The sequence below is a fragment of the Cajanus cajan genome, chromosome 8 (assembly GCF_000230855.2).
Source record: "Cajanus cajan strain Asha chromosome 8, NIPB_CcT2T_4, whole genome shotgun sequence".
Taxonomy (NCBI): Eukaryota; Viridiplantae; Streptophyta; class Magnoliopsida; order Fabales; family Fabaceae; genus Cajanus; species Cajanus cajan.
In genome coordinates, this window is record NC_138524.1 from 16,389,859 (window position 1) to 16,409,279 (window position 19,421).

At 38.3% G+C, this 19,421-nt stretch overlaps 2 protein-coding genes across 2 annotated transcripts; both read left to right on the plus strand.

The window, feature by feature from the left end:
* The first annotated feature begins 696 nt into the window (after nucleotides 1-696).
* On the plus strand, nucleotides 697-10,554 carry LOC109807011 (uncharacterized). Its single transcript, XM_029273349.2, has 6 exons — nucleotides 697-2,522; nucleotides 2,929-3,580; nucleotides 4,636-5,755; nucleotides 5,863-6,168; nucleotides 6,261-9,145; nucleotides 10,211-10,554. The coding sequence occupies exons 2-6, from the start codon at nucleotides 3,021-3,023 to the stop codon at nucleotides 10,242-10,244; spliced, it is 4,905 nt and encodes a 1,634-aa protein (XP_029129182.1). The 5' UTR covers nucleotides 697-2,522; nucleotides 2,929-3,020; the 3' UTR covers nucleotides 10,245-10,554.
* Nucleotides 10,555-11,576: 1,022 nt separating this feature from the next.
* LOC109807012 (pentatricopeptide repeat-containing protein At4g21880, mitochondrial-like) lies at nucleotides 11,577-12,562 on the plus strand. Its single transcript, XM_029273113.2, has 4 exons — nucleotides 11,577-11,640; nucleotides 11,986-12,176; nucleotides 12,252-12,382; nucleotides 12,464-12,562. The coding sequence occupies exons 1-4, from the start codon at nucleotides 11,577-11,579 to the stop codon at nucleotides 12,543-12,545; spliced, it is 468 nt and encodes a 155-aa protein (XP_029128946.2). The 3' UTR covers nucleotides 12,546-12,562.
* Nucleotides 12,563-19,421: the final 6,859 nt, after the last annotated feature.

Below are 19,421 nucleotides of genomic sequence, written 5' to 3' on the forward strand. Positions count from 1 at the left end.
ATATATAAAGAAATTCAGGAAAAAGAAAACGTTAGGGATGGGATGCCATATAAATTTAAACAAAATCATGCATACCAGTCTATCTATTTATAATATGTTAAAACTGAGGTCGAATCAGGCATTGCACTACAAGAAAAACGAAAATTAGCATCAAATTTTGCCGAAGCTAATAAGCAAAAGCCAACGATTATATTAGTGGCAAAGTGATGACATGATGCCATAAATACAAAAGTTTTTGCAAATGAGTTTGCATTGACGGAGGTCATTGCATATTAGTGTCAATCAAGCCAACGCTGATTAATAAGGAACACAAAAAAAAATGTGAGAATAGCAATATGTCTTCATCCATGTTGAACTAAATCAACATTGGTGAACAGAAGTGATAGCGGCTTATGTTCCTTAACCAAGATGTCCAGAGTTCAAATCTTGGTATTTAGTATGAAATAAATTATGTTGAGAGAGAAATACTGTTGGAATTATTTTTATGGTATTTGTCTGAGAGGATATTTTATGAGGGTTGTTATATAAGGTTATTACACAAACATACTCCACAATGATGAGATATTGTCCCCTTTGAGCTTAAGGGGCTCACGGTTTTGCTTTTGGTCATCACCTAAAAGGTCTCTCTATCATTGAAGTATGTTTATGCTATATAAGTTGTTATTTCTTATCTTATTTTATCGATGTGGGACTTGTTTGTATCCCAACAAATACCTACTTTGTGTATGCTCACGATTTCTGGTTGAGATTAGTCACTATTTTTAACGATGAATACTTCGCATCAATACCATCTAAAAAAAAATCCATGTTGAACTAAAATATAACTATACATACACAACCTAAATTGATTAAAGACCTAACCAACTAACATATAACTAACTAACTAGTCATAGAAAGTGGTATAATCAGAAGCTGTAACAGCTCGTCCATATAGTATCATAGCTAGCTTTAAAGGTTAAATTAAGTGCAAATCTAAATATTAAGATGAAATCAAAACTTATTTTAGTAGTTGTTTTTAGGCTTATCTTATAATTAAGGTTATTATTAAACTACCTGCAAAAGTTGAGTCTTGCAAACTTTATGCCTAATTTGTTCAGTCAGTTCATAATGTAGGGGATGTGTTAGAGATCACAGATTGACTAATAATATAGCCAAAATAGTGTGTATAATTAAGTGGAGAATCCTCACCCCATAACTTTTGAAGTTTAGTTAGGTCAAAACCCAAATTTTTAGAATTAAATTTGTTCAAGTTAATTAGGAAGATGTGGATTCGAAATGTAAATTTTCATATTGCTTGATTCAATGATCTTTCCACACTGATCACTCGTATAATTTTTGTCTCATAATTAAGGAATGAATGCTATTTATCTCGATCTCCCATTAGTTGACTTCACAATAATAATAATAAAACTTTTTTGGAAAAAGTGGTTTTGGACATATCGGGTTTCTAGGAAAAAGAACTCAAAGTTAGGTGAAAAGCACCCATAAGACATGTAAACCTCTAGAATTTTACGAAACTGATCTCTTAGAGTTAATACACTATGGTTTAGGTGATTCAAAATCTACAATGACTAGAGGAGATAAAGAATTTTATGTAACATATAGAGTATTATTAAAGATACTCGCATGAATATTTTCTAAGAACAAAAGATGAACCAGAACAGAAGATAAATTAAATATTATAAACTGAAGTTGAGAACAAACCAAACAAGAAAATTAGAAGACTATGAACAAATAGCGGCGTAGTGATCTTAGGGGGCGTTTGGTAGGGAATTTTTTTTCATATTTGGTACTTTCTTCTAGTCATATATAAGATACAATTATATTTAAGAAAACTAATAAATTTACATTTTAACTTTCGGAAATATGATTACCCAATTTAAAAAATATTAAATTGTGGGGGGCTCTGTTTGCTAAAGTTTCATTACTTAAATCTAAGAAAAGAAAATTGGCTCTAAAACTTGTGATTGCATTTATATTGGCTTTGTTGAAAATAGTTTTAAGCCAGTGTTGAAAAGTGGTTTTAGAAAGCAATACTATTACAAAATTACTAGATTAAAAAATACGTTGAATTCTTTGAAAACGTGTTTCCACCAAAATCTTCAGTAAAAGGAAATCAATGACTGAACATTCATGTGAACCTGCAGCTTATTCTAAGAATTTTTCAACTTAATCCTAGAAGAGTTGACTTTTCGTTACTTTCTATGAAATTGGTTCTTAATCAGAAGGGCCAGCAGGAGGCACAACACTCCAATATGCATAAGCTAAAGTTGACTTTGAAACCTAACACCCAAAGCAATACTTAGCTTTAAAATATTTGGTATACTTTCAACGAAATTGATTCCTAAACTGCAGGGCTGCCAGGAAAGCTCTAACATGCATGAGCAAGAGTTGACTTTTGAGGCCAATGACCGCTTTAATGTGATCTCCATCAATCATTGTGGCCAAAGAAAAGAAAAGCCAAGGCTTAATTTGATGAAATGTAGGCTTAATTTGAAAGCTTGCTAATCCAGAAGAAGCTGGTATTGTATTTGTCATATGACATCCTTCTCCAACTTTTGATTTTTCCATTTCCTTTCTAACTTAAACTTTGGATGTGTTTGGATAAACTTTTTGATAAACACTTCTAGAAGAGAAAAATAGGAAGGAAAATGAAAATAAGCTTCTCCATAAGTTAAAAATAACTTATGCATAAGTAGAAAATAAGATTTTAGAGAAGCTAACAAGCAAGAGCTTCTACAAATCAGCATATGCATAAGCTAAATTTAGCTTATGAAAAAGCTTATTTCATTTTTCCTTTCTATTTTTCTCTCCTAAAAGTCTTTTTGGAGAAGTTTACTCAAACAAATTCTTATTATAAATATCAAGTTTGTGTTAGAAACTCTTCAATTTTTCCATTTCATTTCTTACTTTCTTTTTTCTTTCCAGTTACCTTATGGTTCATACATATTCAGTAAGTGCAGATACAAAGAAAGATCAGTGTGCATTTGTTCCAATCCAACACCATACAGAAATTGAACATGTCATATTTCTTCATCTCTTGTTCATTTCTTTGTGTGTTGTTTTTGTTTGTCTCTTGGTTATTTCCAAAACTGAAGGGTGTAGAGGAACAACCAAAGTCAGACAACAGCACTCCTCAAGTAAAGTATGATGTTTTTGTTAGCTTCAGGGGCGAGGATATCCGCCATGGTTTTCTTAGCCATTTGATTGACACTTTTCAAAGGAAGAAAATAAATGCCTTTGTGGATGATAAACTTGAGAGGGGAGATGAAATATGGCCATCACTTGTTCGAGCAATTGAAGGATCATTCATTTCATTGATCATATTCTCACAAGACTATGCTTCTTCGCATTGGTGTTTAGAAGAACTTGTGACTATACTTGAATGCAGAGAGAAACATGGCCAGATTGTAATTCCTGTTTTCTACCATGTAGAACCCACACATGTAAGACACCAATTGGGGAGTTACAAAAATGCATTTGCTGAGCATGGAAGAAAATATAAGACCAAAGTGCAAAGCTGGAGGCATGCTTTGAATAAATCTGCTGATTTATCAGGAATTGAGTCATCTAAATTTCAGTAAGCTCTTTTTTCCCTCAGAAAATCAATATTTTCTTGCTGTTATATAGTTACATGAATATTATCACAATGTGACTGCTTAAATTGCAAATAAATGTGACCTTTGTTTTTTAAATTGTTTCAGCAGAATATATGTTTACTAGTTATTGCTATCGCTGTTGGGAAATGCCATCATAATTTCCCTCCTCTGTGAACTCATAATAAGCATTATCCGGAAACAGAGAATAATAATACTGAATATTTTTAGCATAGAAAACCTCCTCAATGTGAGTAAGAAAAAAATCACAGGACTCGTAGGCCTCTTAAACTTCCACTATAACAATAATGGGAATACAAAATACTACAACAATGTATCTTCAATTCGTGGATATCACTCACAAATTGGCTCACTAATATTTCTCTCTCAAAGAAACTCTTTAAGAGGCTCTCTGTGTTTTTTCTCACTCTCTTTCTCTCCAAGTTAGGATGTGCTTATTCACTTTGATTGATGCTTGATCCATGGCTTCTCTTCCTCTATTTACAGGAGAGGTTTGCACTTGGTGCAATTAATGCACCGAATGGTGCAGTTGGAGTTTGAATATTTTTACACCTCCCTTTTTCATTATTTTCCATTCATGTACGTGCTTCTTTCTTATTATCACATTGGCCTGTAATTTTCATGTACAAATTCTTGCATTCACATTTGCATTGGGTGGTAAATTTCCAACCCATTGAATTTGTTTGGCTGGATCCCGCATTCGCATAAATGATTTTTGTCATTGCTGCTATGCTAGAATTCTGATGGGACCATGTGCTTTGTTGATCCATTGATTTTAACGGTTATATTACAAAAATTCTAAATCATAATCTTTATAAAAAAATTGAGATACATCTCACAACACCCCTTTATTTATTTTTTAGTACTCGACCTCTTAAGGAATCCCCACTAAGAAGAAAGGAAACAATGAAGAGAATTTTCCATCATGATGTTGAACCCCTTCCCCTCTCAAAACAAACAAATAAGTGATTAATATTAACGAGATTTTTAACACTCTCTCTCTTTGTGTGTTGCATAGAAATGATGCAGAGTTGCTTAAAGCAATTGTTGATCTTGTGCTGCTAAGGTTGGGTAAACATGTGGTTAACTTAAAAGGACTTGTTGGAATTGATACAAAAGTTGCAGATGTAGAATCATTGATATGCAAACCCAAAGAGCCAAAAGACATCCGTCTTATAGGAATTTGGGGTATGGGCGGTATTGGCAAGACAACCCTTGCAGAAGAATTATTTAACAAACTACGGTTTGATTGTGAATATGATGGTTGTTATTTTTTAGCCAATGAAAGAGAACAATCAAGCAAACATGACATAATTTTTTTGAAAGAAAGGATATTTTCCGAGCTATTAGGAAATGCTGTGAAAATTGACACACCAAATTCATTGCCCAATGATGTTGTATGGAGAATTGGTCGTATGAAGGTTTTAATTGTTCTTGATGATGTGAATGAATCAGATCACTTGGAAAAATTGCTTGGAACTCTTGACAATTTTGGATCAGGTAGTAGAATAATTGTAACAACTAGAGATGAGCAAGTGCTTAATGCTAACAAAGCTGATGACATATACCAACTTAGAGAATTCAGTTTCAATAAAGCACTTGAACTTTTCAATTTGAATGCATTTAACCAAAGTGATCATCAAAGGGAGTATGATGATCTATCAAAAAGGGTGGTTGATTATGCCAATGGCATTCCATTAGTGCTTAAAGTTTTGGCTCATCTTCTTCGAGGAAAAAATAGGGAAGTATGGGAAAGTGAGCTAGACAAGCTTAAGAAAATGCCTCTTACAAAAGTTTATGATGTAATGAAACTAAGTTATGATGATTTAGATCGCAAAGAGCAACAAATTTTTCTAGATCTTGCATGTTTCTTTCTTAGATCGGGTATACAAGTAGATGTGGGTTATCTAAAATCTTTATTAAAAGATGGTGAAAGTGATAATTCAGTGGTTGCTGGCTTAGAAAAATTGAAAGATAAAGCTCTTATTACTTTCTCGGAAGATAACTTTGTAGATATGCATGATAGTTTACAAGAAATGGCTTGTGAGATTGTTCGTCGAGAGTCTATCGAAGTCCCTAGAAGTCGTAGTCGATTGTGGGATCCTGATGACATTTATGAAGCATTGAAAAATGACAAGGTTAAAGCCTATCTAAATAAAAATCTTTTGAATAACATTTTATTTTATTTTTCTTTTGAGAAATGTGGCTTTTGGTGTTAATATTTTTTCTTCAACATTGATTGTAGGGAACTGAGGCCATTAGAAGCATACAAATTCAGTTGCCAACCATTGAGGAGCAGAAGTTAAGCCCTCACATATTTGCTAAGATGAGCAGACTACGATTTTTGGAGATTTATGTGGAATATAATCACGATTGCTTCAATGAACATAATATTCTTGCTGAAGGGCTTCAATATTTGGCAGCTGAACTAAGACTTCTTTATTGGTGGTGTTACCCTCTAAAATCCTTGCCAGATAATTTTTCTATTGAAAAACTAGTTATATTAAGATTGAGAAATGGCAAAATTGAAAAACTTTGGGATGGAGTGAAGGTAAATATGTGTTTCATCGTTATACTTTTCTCTTAATTCAACAAATATGAAATTAACTCATATGCTTGCGTGATATAATCATTTTATTACAGAATTTGGTGAATTTAGAAGAACTTGACCTCAGTGACTCCGAGATGTTAAGAGAGTTGCCAGATTTATCAAAAGCCACAAATCTTGAAGCATTGATTCTCAGCCGTTGTTCTATGTTGACTAGCGTTCATCCATCTGTTTTCTCTCTAAGAAAACTTGAGACCTTGGACCTTCAGGACTGCATGTCCCTTGCCATTCTCACAAGTGATTCTACTTTATGCAACCTTAGTTATCTGGACCTTGGTTTTTGTAACAATCTTACTCAATTTTCACTAATATCAGAGAATATGAAAGGTCTAAGAGTACAAGATACGAAGGTCAAAGAATTTCCCTCATCATTTGGACTTCAAACCAAGCTTGAATGGTTAATTCTAGCAGGAAATGACATTGAGAGGTTACCTTCATCCATCAAGAATCTTACACATCTTGAAATTCTAAATGTCAACTTTTGTAGTTCACTTCAGAGTCTACCAGAGCTTCCCCAATTCCTCAAAGCTCTATGTGCCAACAACTGCAAATCACTTCAGACTTTACCAGAGCTTCCACAATTCCTTGAAACTCTAGATGCCAAATATTGCTCTCAACTTCAGACTCTACCAGAACTTCCCCCATTCCTTAAATCTCTTAATGCACAATCCTGCTCTTTACTTCAAACTCTACCAGAACTTCCCCCATTTCTTAAAGATCTAAATGTTGGAACATGCAAATCACTTCAAAATTTACCAGAGCTTCCCCCATTCCTTGAAACTTTAAATGCCAATTTTTGCACTTCACTTCAAACTTTACCAGAGCTTCCCTTGTTCCTTAAAACTCTAAATGTTGATTATTGCACATCACTTCAAATTCTACCAAAGCTTCCATCATTCTTTAAAACTCTACTTGTTGATCACTGCACTTCACTTCAAATTCTACCCGAGCTACCTTTGTCTCTTGCAACTCTAACTGCCCAATTTTGCACTTCACTTCAAAATCTACCAAAGCTTCCCCCTTCCCTTGAATATCTAAATACCCAATCATGCACTTCACTTCAAACTCTACCAGAACTTCCTCGATCTCTTAAAACTCTGAACTTCACACAGTGCAAATCATTTCTGACTCTACCAAAGCTTCCTCCGTCTCTTCAAACTCTAAATGCTCAATCATGCACTTCACTTCAAACTCTACCAGAACTTCCATCACCCCTTAAAACTCTTAATGCACAATACTGCACTTCACTTCAGACTCTTCCAGAACTTCCTTCATCTCTTCAAACTCTAAATGCCCAATCATGCACTTCACTTCAAACTCTACCAGATCTTCCCTCATCCCTTAAAACTCTTAATGTGCAATCATGCACTTCGCTTCAAAATCTACCAAAGCTTCCCCTTTCTCTTGAAACTCTAGATGTTAATTGTTGCACTTCACTTCAGACTTTACCAGAGCTTTCCAAGTTCCTTAAGACTCTAAATGCCCAAGAGTGCAAATCACTTAAGACTCTACCAGAGCTTCCCCAACCCCTTGAAACTTTAGATGTTAAACGTTGCACTTCTCTTCAGAATCTAACAATGCTCCCTTCATTTGTTAAGACTTTAAATGTCCAAGAGTGTGAATCACTTCAGACTCTACCAAACCTTCCATCATCTCTTAAAACTCTAGATGCTAAATGTTGCACTTCACTTCAGGCTTTACCAAAGCTTCCTCCCTCCCTTGAAACTCTTGATGTTAAATGTTGCACTTCACTTAAGACTCTACCAGAGCTTCCCCAATCCCTTAAGACTCTTAATGTTGAAGAGTGCGAAACACTTGAGAATCTGCCAGAGCTTCCTTTGTCTATTGAAACTATAAATGCCAAATCTTGTATTTCACTTCAGACTCTATGGGAGCTTCCCATGTTCCTTAAGACTCTAAATGTCCAAGAGTGCAAATCACTTCAAACTCTACCAGAGCTTCCCCTATTCCTTGAAACTCTTAATGTTATGTATTGCAATTCACTTCAGACTCTACCAGAGCTTCCCCCGTTCCTTAAAACTTTAAATGCCAAATTATGTGAATCACTTCAAACTCTACCAAAGCTTCCCCATTTCCTTGAAACTTTGGATATCGAATTCTGCACATCACTTCAAACTCTACCAGAGTTCCCCCCGTTCCTTAAAATTGTGTATGCCAGAGATTGCGGATCACTGAAGACTGTATTGTGTTCCCCTTCAACAACTGTTCAAGAATTAAAGGAAACTTGGAAACATGTTATTCTATGGAATTGCTTGAATGTTGGTGAATATTCTCTAGTGGCTATTGGATTGAATGCGCAAATCAACATGATGAAATTTGCAAACCAACACCTATCTAGTGCCAATCTCATTGATGTTAAAAATTATGATGATTATTGTAATCATCGTTCCTATCAAGCTGTTTATGCATACCCGGGAAGTAGTGTTCCGGAGTGGTTGGAGTATAAGACAACAAAAGATTATATAATTGTTGATCTCTCTTCTATTGCACCATCTTCCTCCTCCTTGGGCTTCATTTTCTGCTTTGTCCTTGGTAAGTACTATGATGAAACATTCATTGACAGACTTGACGTCAACATCACTATAAGTGATGGTGAGGGTGAAGGTGAAAAGGACAGTGTCAGAATGTACATAGATTATTGGGGTATGGGAATTGAATTGGATCATGTGTGTATTATGTACGACCAAAGGTGTTCTGGATTCCTAAATACTAGAGCCAAAAACCAGACAAGGTTTAAAATTGAGGTTACATTGTGGGCAAAATTTCTCTACCCGGAAACTTATGATGATGCACTGCCGCAACAGGTTTTAAAGGGATTTGGTGTCAGCCCAATAAGCACCTCGACATATAACAGTTTCATTCAACAAATGGAATTGAATTGTGGTTCATATCATCCCAGGTATTTTCTTCATGTGGTTTACGACAAAATCTTTGATTTAGAACTTAGAACAATGTGTAAAATTATTGTGTTATAACTTATTTATTTACAACATTTAAGTTAATAATGTGAGTTCATATATTATTTACAGTTATCATATTCATATGGACTTACTAAGTTCTAAAATGAACAACTGCAAGTAATGATTACTCAAACGATAGTAGTATGCAAGGGTGCTCAAAACTACCAAGGAAAATACTAGTTTGCTCGTATTGTATTTGTAATATGACCCTATGCCAAGTTGTTGTGGCACTTTCCCTTGGCTCTGTCATTCTTTTGAATATATACATTACCTTATATTGTTAATGTGTCTCGATGTCACAAATTCTTATAAGTTGTAAAAATTTCTGGGGGAGAGAAGTGTTCCCCTACTTTGACTTCCTCAACCCTACGCACAAAAGAAAAGAAAAAATAATCATTGGTTTCATTAACTAATGTCAAGATACTACTGAGAGATTATTTACTTCCTTTTGAACTTTGATTAAGAGTACTATATGTCTCTCTTTTTTACGCATTCATAAATGTTATCATAAAAATATGATGATAGATGGGGATTATATATGTAAAGGAATTCGACATATATAACTTTTTGCACATGTTGTCTACTTTTTTTTAGGTTTTATTCTTATATTAGATATTAGATATTAGATATTCTAATCACAAGCACAATTCACTTGAAAACATTCACTAATATGATTTGGCAAGAAATTTGATCACTTTATTTTTTTTAAGTCGCCAATTCTCCTTTCTTGCTAGTAAAGGAGTGAATGGGTTGCATAATATAATTTTTGTATGTAAAAGTAAATTTCATTTATGAAGATGTTGATTTATTTGTTCATCTTATCATTTCATTACTTTTATGCTTTATTTGGATTAGGAGTGAAATAGAGGAGAAAGAAATAGGAAAGACAGATTATGTGATGGAGTGTGGTATAAAGATTTAGCATAAGATATATTGGAAGCATTCAAAATCATCTATTCAACAGTTCCCATTTACTTCTTATCAGACAAAAATGTCCTTTGCAGGGTAATCAAAAGGCATGATGTATACGAGCTTTAACACATGAAGGTTGTGCACCAACTTTTTGTTGTCAGTGTCCAGAGCCCTTCCAGGGGATTGATAAAGTGAACAACAAATTTAGAATATTGTTTTGTTTTCTGAAGAGTACATTGCCAAATTCTAGCAGGTAATTGTGCAGTAAAGGATAATGGGCAATAAATTGTAGTAGTTGAGTTGAGTGGGAGGAAATAATTCTATTTGATGGGTAGCTTGCAGCCACAACATCAAATTTTTGAAACTTGATTCTTTTGAAAGTATGTATATGAAACTTGTATATAATATTTCTTAGTATATTGTTTAAGACTTTAAATAGTAACAGTTGCACATGGAGTTTTGTCCCTTGATGTATCTGTTACAACTAAATATTCATATTAAATGCATGTGTTTTCCTTCTTTAAGATGAGTCTTAGATGGAGGATGGTGTTATTGTAATAAAAATCCCAAAATCATGGATGACCGAAAACTGTTAATTTTTTTTTCTTCATAAACATGGTTCACGCAATGTTCCAAAACTAATAATTAATGACTAATTTATACTTGCAACATATGGTTTCTATTTGTTGGGGTTATTTTATGGTATTTGTTTGAGGGAATATTTTATAAGAGTTATTTTTATAAGGTTATTACACAAACATACTAGATATTGTCCGCTTATTTTATGGTATTTGTTTGAGGGGATATTTTATAAGAGTTATTTTTATAAGGTTATTACACAAACATACTAGATATTGTCCGCTTTGAGCCTTAGCCCTCACGGTTTTGCTTTTGGTTATTACTCAAAAGGCCTCTCAATCATTGAAGTATGTTTGTATTATATAAGTTATTATTTTTTGTCTTATTTTATCGATGTGGGACTTGTTTGTATTCCAACACTATTGACCAAACATTAATTTAATACTTGATAGGCCCACCACCCATGTCTTAGAGCGAGAAATTATTAGATGGTTGTGGATCACAATTATAACTTGCTGACAAATAATTTTATCTTTTTAACTGTAAATAGTTTCTGAAATGCAGGCCCTAGCCTTGACACTAGAATCTTCTATGGGATGAAGTATGAAGATTATTTTGGGGGTGTTTGAATTTTGCTAATTTAGCCAACTCTGGTTTTGTTTTAGTTTTATAATACCAGCTTCAGCTATGTGTATAATAAAAGCTTTCTCCTTATTCTACATATTCTTAGTCATTGGTTCTCAATAATTAATCTAGATGTCCTTTGTTGAGATCCTACATCGATTATAGATTTGGAATAGTAAAGCTTATAAAGGCTTGGTCCTGTAGTTTTCCAATGCATTATAAAATAAGTCTTTTTGACAATTCTCCATGCTTTAGATGTCAATTCCTGAGCATGAGGCGCATGTGTTGAGATACCATATTGACTACAAATATGGCCAAAGTAGAACTTATAAAGGCTTGCACAATTCTCACCTTAAGCTAATTTTTAAGATTGAGCTAGGTCCAGTCCAAATTCATGACCTTTCAAGTTCTTCTTGACAACATATTGCTACAAATATTCATAAAAAGCAATTTTTATATGCCTAAATTAAAAATAAAAATAGAAATATCTGCTTGTACAGGGTAGACACATATAATCTAATTTTACTTAAGTAAAAAAAGCCAAAATTAGTTATTTTCTTTATTATATGTAAATATGCATGCTTTTCTACGCTTCTCCTTTTGGAGTGACCTTGTGATGGACAGAACATCTTGTAAATCACCTGTTTCTTCAATATTGGTATAGAGCATAAGTTGTGTTTCGTATTGCAAGTACTTTTAGATCCAGACATACCAAACAAGAGCTTAAATGAAATCAAGAGTGTACTTGTCTCAACTCTTGCATCACATGGGCAATTGTCCGAGGCTCTTCTTGTATATGAGGAGATTAAGAAAGCTGGATATAATTTGGAGCCAAAAGCTGTTATAAGTCTTATTGTAAGGTTTTGTATTAGTGGTTTGTATATCAATCATCTACCTTCAACTTTATAATTAGTTACTCGACATTCTTAGGAGGAGTTCACTCAATTCAATGGGGAATTGGATGGGCTACTGCTTCTACTTAAGGAAGTGAGTGATCTAGACTATTGGGTTGATGGTTGCTTCAAGGTTATCATGTATTGTATACGGATCAAGAATTTGAGGTTTGATGTTTTACCCCTCCCATATCAAATTTGTTTGTATTCTGCAAGTTGCTTATCTTGATACTTGAATTTTTGGGTCAGTTCTGCTATTCTCTTGTGCAAGCAACTCAAGGATAAGTTTGAAAATGATGAAATAGTAATGGAATCTCTTATGATGCGGTGAGTTCTCGTTCTGTCCTACTTTAATTTTAGACATGTTTTGCCCTTTTCATCACAACTGACAAGTGTTTTTGTGTCTGTGCAGGTATTTTCTCTAATTGCAGCATCTGAGTCCACTCATTTACAGATTGGCCTAGACTTGCTTTTCTTCACGACAGTGTCTTGATTTTCTTCTAAGTTCTTGTGCGAATGCCGGAGATTTGAATAATGCTCGCTTGATTTGGAGAGAATACGAGATTGCTGGATTTCCTTACAATGTAAAATGTTACTTGAGGTAAGTTGTAAGCCTCTCCCTGCTTTTCCCTAACCTTGTATGAGTTTTTATTCAGTATCTATCTCTGTCGAATTTGGATCCTCTCCTGCAATATTCTCTCTCCAGCCTCTTTCCAACAACATTAATAACTGTTCTTACCGAAAATATGCTGTAGAGCTGATCCGCCGGGTAAGATCGGTGAGCCTCCTTTGCCGGGTGTATTGGTGCTCCGAGATGGGGGAGGTACCTGCAAAAGAGACTCCGATGCTAAAGTTAGGGTTTGCATGAGTAATAGTCTCATATATATAATGCACGTACCTTGAGGTGATCTAGGTTTGCCTTGGGCTTTTGGGCTTGAGATAAGATATATCACGATATGATATGATATAATTGAAGGGCGGATCTGGTCTGGGACGAGATCCTCGGAATCAGGTATGATTCGCTCAAATGCCGGGCTGACGTCATGCACCGCGTGCCCGGGGTGACTTATTTGCAATACTAATCCGGGCTAGGAGCCCGGGTGCGAAGTATGGTTAGTACACTAGCCCCCCGAGCTCTGAAGGCCGTAGGTCGAGGAGTTAAGACCGGGCTTGCTAGAGGGGAAAATGGCTTTGCGCGCATGCTAACTGGAGGTCTGCCACGTGTCGCGACTGTTAGTGTTCTGGAGACGTTTGAGTGACGCAATAAGGGCAGTGACGGTTGTGTAATGATGATTTCACAATAAATGTGTTGTCAGTTGTGCTTTTCAGCTGACACGTGTCGCGTCAGTTTTGAATTTTGGGAGAGAGTTTTTCCTTTTCTTCCACTCGCGCCTCTTCTCTGTCTTTCTTCTGACTTCTCGAGTACGAGAGCTTTTCTTGCTTCCCTTTACTTCCTTTCTCTTTTGCGCTTCCGTCGCCGTCGTCGTTTTCGGTAGTCCCTTCTTTGTTAGGGTTGTTTTTTGAGGAGGAGTACCAGGTACTTCCTTTTTATTTGCTTCTTCTCTTTTTTCATGGCTGGAGGAAGTGGTGCTGGATCCTCTGCGTCTGCCAGGGGCAAGGCGCGTGGCAAGGTGGTGGCCGCCGGAAGGGTCACTGTTGAGAAGAAAGACCCGCCGCCACCTAGGGGCCCAGAACCAGGCGTTCCTGGTTACGACTGGGTCAAACGCGAGGTGGCTGAGGCTCAGAGCATTTTTCGCTCTTTCCTCGAAGTGAATGCGTTTCGGAGAGCGCACAGGGTTTGCGATTCCTCCATTTCCCACATGATTCGGCTTGAGCCCTGTCAGGCTGATGAGGGCGTGTATATGGGGAGGTCTACTGATCCCCCCCATTTCTATGTATATCAATGCTTCTTTAGAGATTTGGGTGTCTGTCTTCCTTTTACCCCGTTTGAGTGCGATTTTTTGAATTTCATCAACGTGGCTCCCTGCCAGTTGCATCCCAATAGTTGGGGTTTTTTGAGGGTTTTTCAGGTCCTGTGTACAGTTCTAGGTATAGAGGTGTCTCTTCGCGTCTTTCTTCATTTTTATCAGTTGAAGATGGGCGTTCCGCCTTATGGCATTTTGTCCCTGAGCGGGAGTAGGGATGGGGGCTTGTTTACTCCCTACTCCCAATCGTATAAAAATTTCAAGCAGGAGTTTTTCCGGGTCGCCCTTGTGGGTGTTGACCCTTTGGAAGACGAGGTGTTCTACTTCGGCGGTTTGCCGAGGTTTCCATTCTATTGGTGTCCCAAGCCGTCTAGGTTTCACGGTTTGGGGGATCTGAAGGTGACGGCCGCGGAGACGGCCGCCATCAAGAATCTTGCCGCGCTCCCTCGTCTGTTGGATTGCAAGCTTGTCTTGTCGCTTGCGAATTCGCCTTTCAGGGAGAGGGGACTAGAGAGTGAGTATTATGTGCTCTGGTAGGTTATTAGGACTTGTGCGGTTGCCCGTTATTGATGTGTTTCTGTTTCTTTTCTGCAGGCATTATGGGCAGAAACTTGTGGCGTCAGCTTAAACACCGCTACAATGTTTCCGAGCTTGAGGTTCCCGAGCCTCTAGAGGAGGATGCTGCCCCCCTGAAGACCCACCGGAAGAGGAAGAGGGGGGAGGAGGAGGTCGGGGGGACCTCCGCTTCTCGCGATGCCGAGGAGGCGACCTCCCGGGTTGTGGACGCTGTGGATCTCACCGACAGCCCTCCGGCCAAGGAGGCCTCGCCGGTGGCTACGGCGGAGGTGGTGCAGGGTGTCGGGCTTACTGCACTGGACGCCGAGGTGAGTAGCTTATCATTTGCTCGCGTTTTCTATGTGAGTTCCGTCTTTGTTTTTTGAGGCGTTATGGATCCCTTTGCAGGGCGGGGTTGGCGTTGCTGAGGTGGAGGTCTGCGTTTCTGGGCAGACCGTCCGAGTTGCCAAGGTGGTAAGTACTGTCTTTTCAGACTTTTCACTCTGCCTTTTTGTTATGTTGTTTGGCTGTTTGATCTGGGTGATTTTTTTGTAGGCAGGAAATGCCTCTGGGCCTGAGCTGCAGGCGGGGAAAGCCGCTGATCCTGAGGTGTAGGCTTCTGGGCTGGCCGCCCAGGCTGCTGGGGTGAGTCTGGTTTTTTTTATATTTTATTTTATTTTTTTTATGGCTTTCTCGCATGTCTCCTTATCTATTTGTGATGCGGGACTGGTTTTTGCAGGCGGAGTCGGGAGTCCCTAAGGTGGACTCTCTAGGTGCTGAGCAGGGAGGGCCATCCTCTGTCGCGGGTTTGGCGCCGCAGGCGGGCTCATCGCAGGGGCCTGTCCGGACCCAATATCTATCCCATCGCTTTGGGAAGGGGATAGATACGGTGCGGCTGGATCACGTGAGCGCGTCCGCCGACATGGATTCATTGTGGAGCGCGGGGGTGACCGCGGAGAGGTTTTTTCCTCAGGGTTCGTTGAGCTCTGAGGACCAGGGATTGATTGACAGGATCGGTCCCGAGGATAGTTTTGATGCTGCCCAGGTCATGCTGCAGAGGGTGATAGGCATAATGAGTCACTGGAAACCCAAGTGGGGCCAGCAGCGAGAAGATTTGGCCAAGCAGCAGCAGGAGCTGGCTAAGCAGGAGCAGGAGCTGGCCAAGCAAAAGCAGGAGCTGGCTAAGGTGAGGGGTCGGCTTCAGCCATGGAAGGAGGCGAACGAGATCCTGAGGGAGGATAACAAGACTCTCACCGCGACCCTTGATGAGGCGAAGCGGCGGGAGGCTGAACTCCGGACTGCGCGTAGCGACCTTTTGCGGGTGCAGAAATCTCTTGAGATTGCATTGCGGTCCAATGAGGCTTATGCTTCTCGGGTGGGGGAGCTGCAGGAACTCGCCACCTTCTCCCGGGCGCGGGCCCGCTCTTTGGAGGACGAGGTGACGTCCTCGCGTGACCAGGTGCGGGTCTTAGAGGATGTTGTGGCCTCTCTAAAGGGGGAGTTGGCGGCGGTGGCTGAGGAGCGTCTCCGCAGTGAGGCCATTCTGGGCGGTCGAGAGGATGAGATTGCTGCGCTGAGAGTAGAGCTCGCAGAGTTGGCAGCGGGGAAGGCGGCCGTGGAAGGACGGCTCGCCGAGGTGGAGCGCTCTGTCGTGGCGGAGCATAAGAGGGGCTTTCAGAAGGCTGCTCGTCAGGCACGACTTCTTGCTCCCGGGTTCGACTTCTCTTCGACGCATGTGGAGAAGGTGGTCCGTCGTGGGAGGATTGTTTCGGAGGACGATGTTAACGACAGTTCCAGTGAAAATGCCTCCGCCTAGGCTTTCTTTGTAATTTTTGTTTCCTTTTTCTCTGGCTTGAATTGATGTACTCGATTTTGTGAACTTTGTTTGTATACATATATGTATGTTGCTCTATTTTGTTCGTTTTTGCGTTCAGTTTTGGCTGTTCGCGCTCTTTGAGGCACATGTTTGGTGTCTGTTATATGCTTTTGTATCGGGTGATACTTCTACCTTGAGCTGGTGAAGTCGAGGTTCGAGGCTGACCTTAGTTTTTTGCTTGGTAGGGTTTTTCGTGGGAGTTCAAACTCAGCCGTAAATGAATGTGTTAAGATTCGTATTCGATCTCGAATTTTGACTAAGTAATTGTTGTGAGAGTTCATAAATGACCCTAGGCTGGAGTCAAGGTCAGCATTCGACTCTAAGTCGGTCGTGCCGGGGTTCGAATTCGACCCTGGTATCGAGAGTGGGGTGTGCTTTGCCAGGGTTCAGAGTTGTCCTCAGGTTAGTGGCGAAACTGTCGATGGACCCTGCTTCGTTAGCGGTGCGCATCGCCGCGAGGTCATTCTCATGCTGGATGCGCATATTCTGGAGGTCGGCGTCGTGCTGACGCCGCATCTGCTCGACTTGTTCGACCAGCCGCCTCAGGGTCGCGGTGTCGCTGTCCATGGTAGTTGAATTGCTTGTGTTATCTATTGCTCGTCTAATGTGGCTTCTGGCAGAAACCATGCAGGTGGCCGATGAGAGCTTGGTCTGATCGGTCCCACGGTGGGCGCCAAATGTTCTTACCGGAAATCTGCTGTAGAGCTGATCCACCGGGTAAGATCGGTGAGCCTCCTTTGCCGGGTGTATTGGTGCTCCGAGATGGGGGAGGTACCTGCAAAAGAGACTCCGATGCTAAAGTTAGGGTTTGCATGAGTAATAGTCTCATATATATAATGCACGTATCTTGAGGTGATCTAGGTTTGCCTTGGGCTTTTGGGCTTGAGATAAGATATATCACGATATGATATGATATAATTGAAGGGCGGATCTGGTCTGGGACGAGATCCTCGGAATCAGGTATGATTCGCTCAAATGCCGGGCTGACGTCATGCACCGCGTGCCCGGGGTGACTTATTTGCAATACTAATCCGGGCTAGGAGCCCGGGTGCGAAGTACGGTTAGTACAATAACCATTGGATATATCTAATGACTCAAATTTAATCTTATAATTAATGTAAATTCTTAAATGATTTTTATAAGATTAAATTTGAGTCATTAGATATATCTAATGGTTATTAATGTTGCTGGAGAGAGAATATTGCAAGAGAGGATCCAAATTCATCTCTGCCTCATGGGTGTGGCTGTAAACTAATTATTTGTATGGTTGTAGAATGTATCAGGCACTTTTGGCAGCAGGAGATCATAGATCTGCTGACTTTATGCTTAAGAAAATTCCACAAGATGATGCCGAGGTTTGTTCTGTCATCATAGCAGGTCAGGAAACTTACAATGGTTTTAATTCTGTAGGAGGGGAGAAAAAGCAAGGAAAAATAAAAAAGAAAGAAAAGAGTAAGACTTGAATACTAGTTCCATCTTGGGAAGAGAGATACCCAATTTTTGTTTGGCTTTAGAAATATGCTTCACAAAGGGTGATGTACCTGATTTAATATATACTTAACCTATTGATTATCATTGAAGATGTTGGTTCCAATTAATTATATTGAGGGTGGTCCTACTTGATTTAGAATAGGCCTGTAGCCGGGCTAAATGGTACTTTTGGGTTCTCATCTTATAGGCTAATTGTATCCTATATTATAGCCTTTCATTTGTGGTTTGGAAAGGTGCCTTTTGAATATGAAGAAGGCTTTTCACTTTTCTCTTATAGAATTTAGTTCTAGAATGTATTTAATACATTTTGGAAACTAAATTCTGAAATATTTATCTATTATTAAAAGTATGTTCGGAAAAAATAATATTACTGGAAAAATAATTACAAAAGCAGGGAAGTCTATTGAGAAAAAAATGGGAGTGCAAAGAGAAACTCTCTTATGTTTATGCTTAAAAAGTTTGTCTAATACTGTTTTATTTATGTTAGAAAAATGAAATGAATTTAAGGCCCAAAATTTAAGCTCGGTGGCCATTTACATGATATAAAAAAGTGAAGGAAAATTGGTGGTCGATCATCCACATCATATATCCGAAGTATTTTCCTTTTGGTACAATGATTTCTTTTTGGGTTACAATGATTTCTTTTGTTTTTACTCAAAAGCGAAAATAGTCATGGAAATAATAAAGTTATTATTAATCATTATCTCTGCCTTGCTATTGACATTGTTGTTATGATATAGGACGGATAATACTTTATATCAATACTATAATTATAAAAATGATTAATAAAAAAAGTGAACCCAACTTGCATGTTCGAGTGGCAAATTAATTTGGTGAAAAATGTGAGAAACTTCAAAGATGCTGCCACGAAAGTGCGACCAATTATGTTAGCTTTTATTATGCTGCGTAAAATACCCACTTGTATTTCTATATTTAGTTTTGTAAACAGCTAATATTCATATCTATTTTCTGCATAAATAAAAATATTATGAATCTTTTACATAAATATATATAATAAGCATTTCCCTTACTCATCATGTGATTTTCATGTATCCAACCATGTATTTCTTACAGCCTTTGTGCCCAGAAACAAAATTCTCATTGCCTTTTCTAATTGCAATGGATTCTATAATCCCATCATTAAATGCAGACCCAAAGAAAGAAAAAAACTGACATCGCCAAACACTTTCCAAGCTCCATATTGTAGAGATAATATGTATTTACAACCATGTAAATATATATAACCAACCTTAAATTCTTAATTCTAATTGATAAATCACAAATCTGTTGGGTTTGGGCTCCCATCCTATGTGGAGAATGGGCCCAAATTGTGTGGTCCACTATGCCACACTTAACCTAA

What these genes read in the sequence shown, in the direction of transcription:
- LOC109807012 (XM_029273113.2), top strand. Translation starts at nt 11,577, where the DNA reads ATGTCAATTCCTGAGCATGAGGCGCATGTGTTGAGATACCATATTGAC. An exon ending in TGACTACAAATATGGCCAAA is followed by an intron (nt 11,641 to 11,985) that starts GTAGAACTTATA and finishes ATATTGGTATAG; the next exon opens with AGCATAAGTTGTGTTTCGTA. An exon ending in ATACGGATCAAGAATTTGAG is followed by an intron (nt 12,383 to 12,463) that starts GTTTGATGTTTT and finishes TTTTTGGGTCAG; the next exon opens with TTCTGCTATTCTCTTGTGCA.
- LOC109807011 (XM_029273349.2), top strand. Translation starts at nt 3,021, where the DNA reads ATGTCATATTTCTTCATCTCTTGTTCATTTCTTTGTGTGTTGTTTTTG. An exon ending in ATTGAGTCATCTAAATTTCA is followed by an intron (nt 3,581 to 4,635) that starts GTAAGCTCTTTT and finishes TGTGTTGCATAG; the next exon opens with AAATGATGCAGAGTTGCTTA. An exon ending in AACTTTGGGATGGAGTGAAG is followed by an intron (nt 6,169 to 6,260) that starts GTAAATATGTGT and finishes ATTTTATTACAG; the next exon opens with AATTTGGTGAATTTAGAAGA.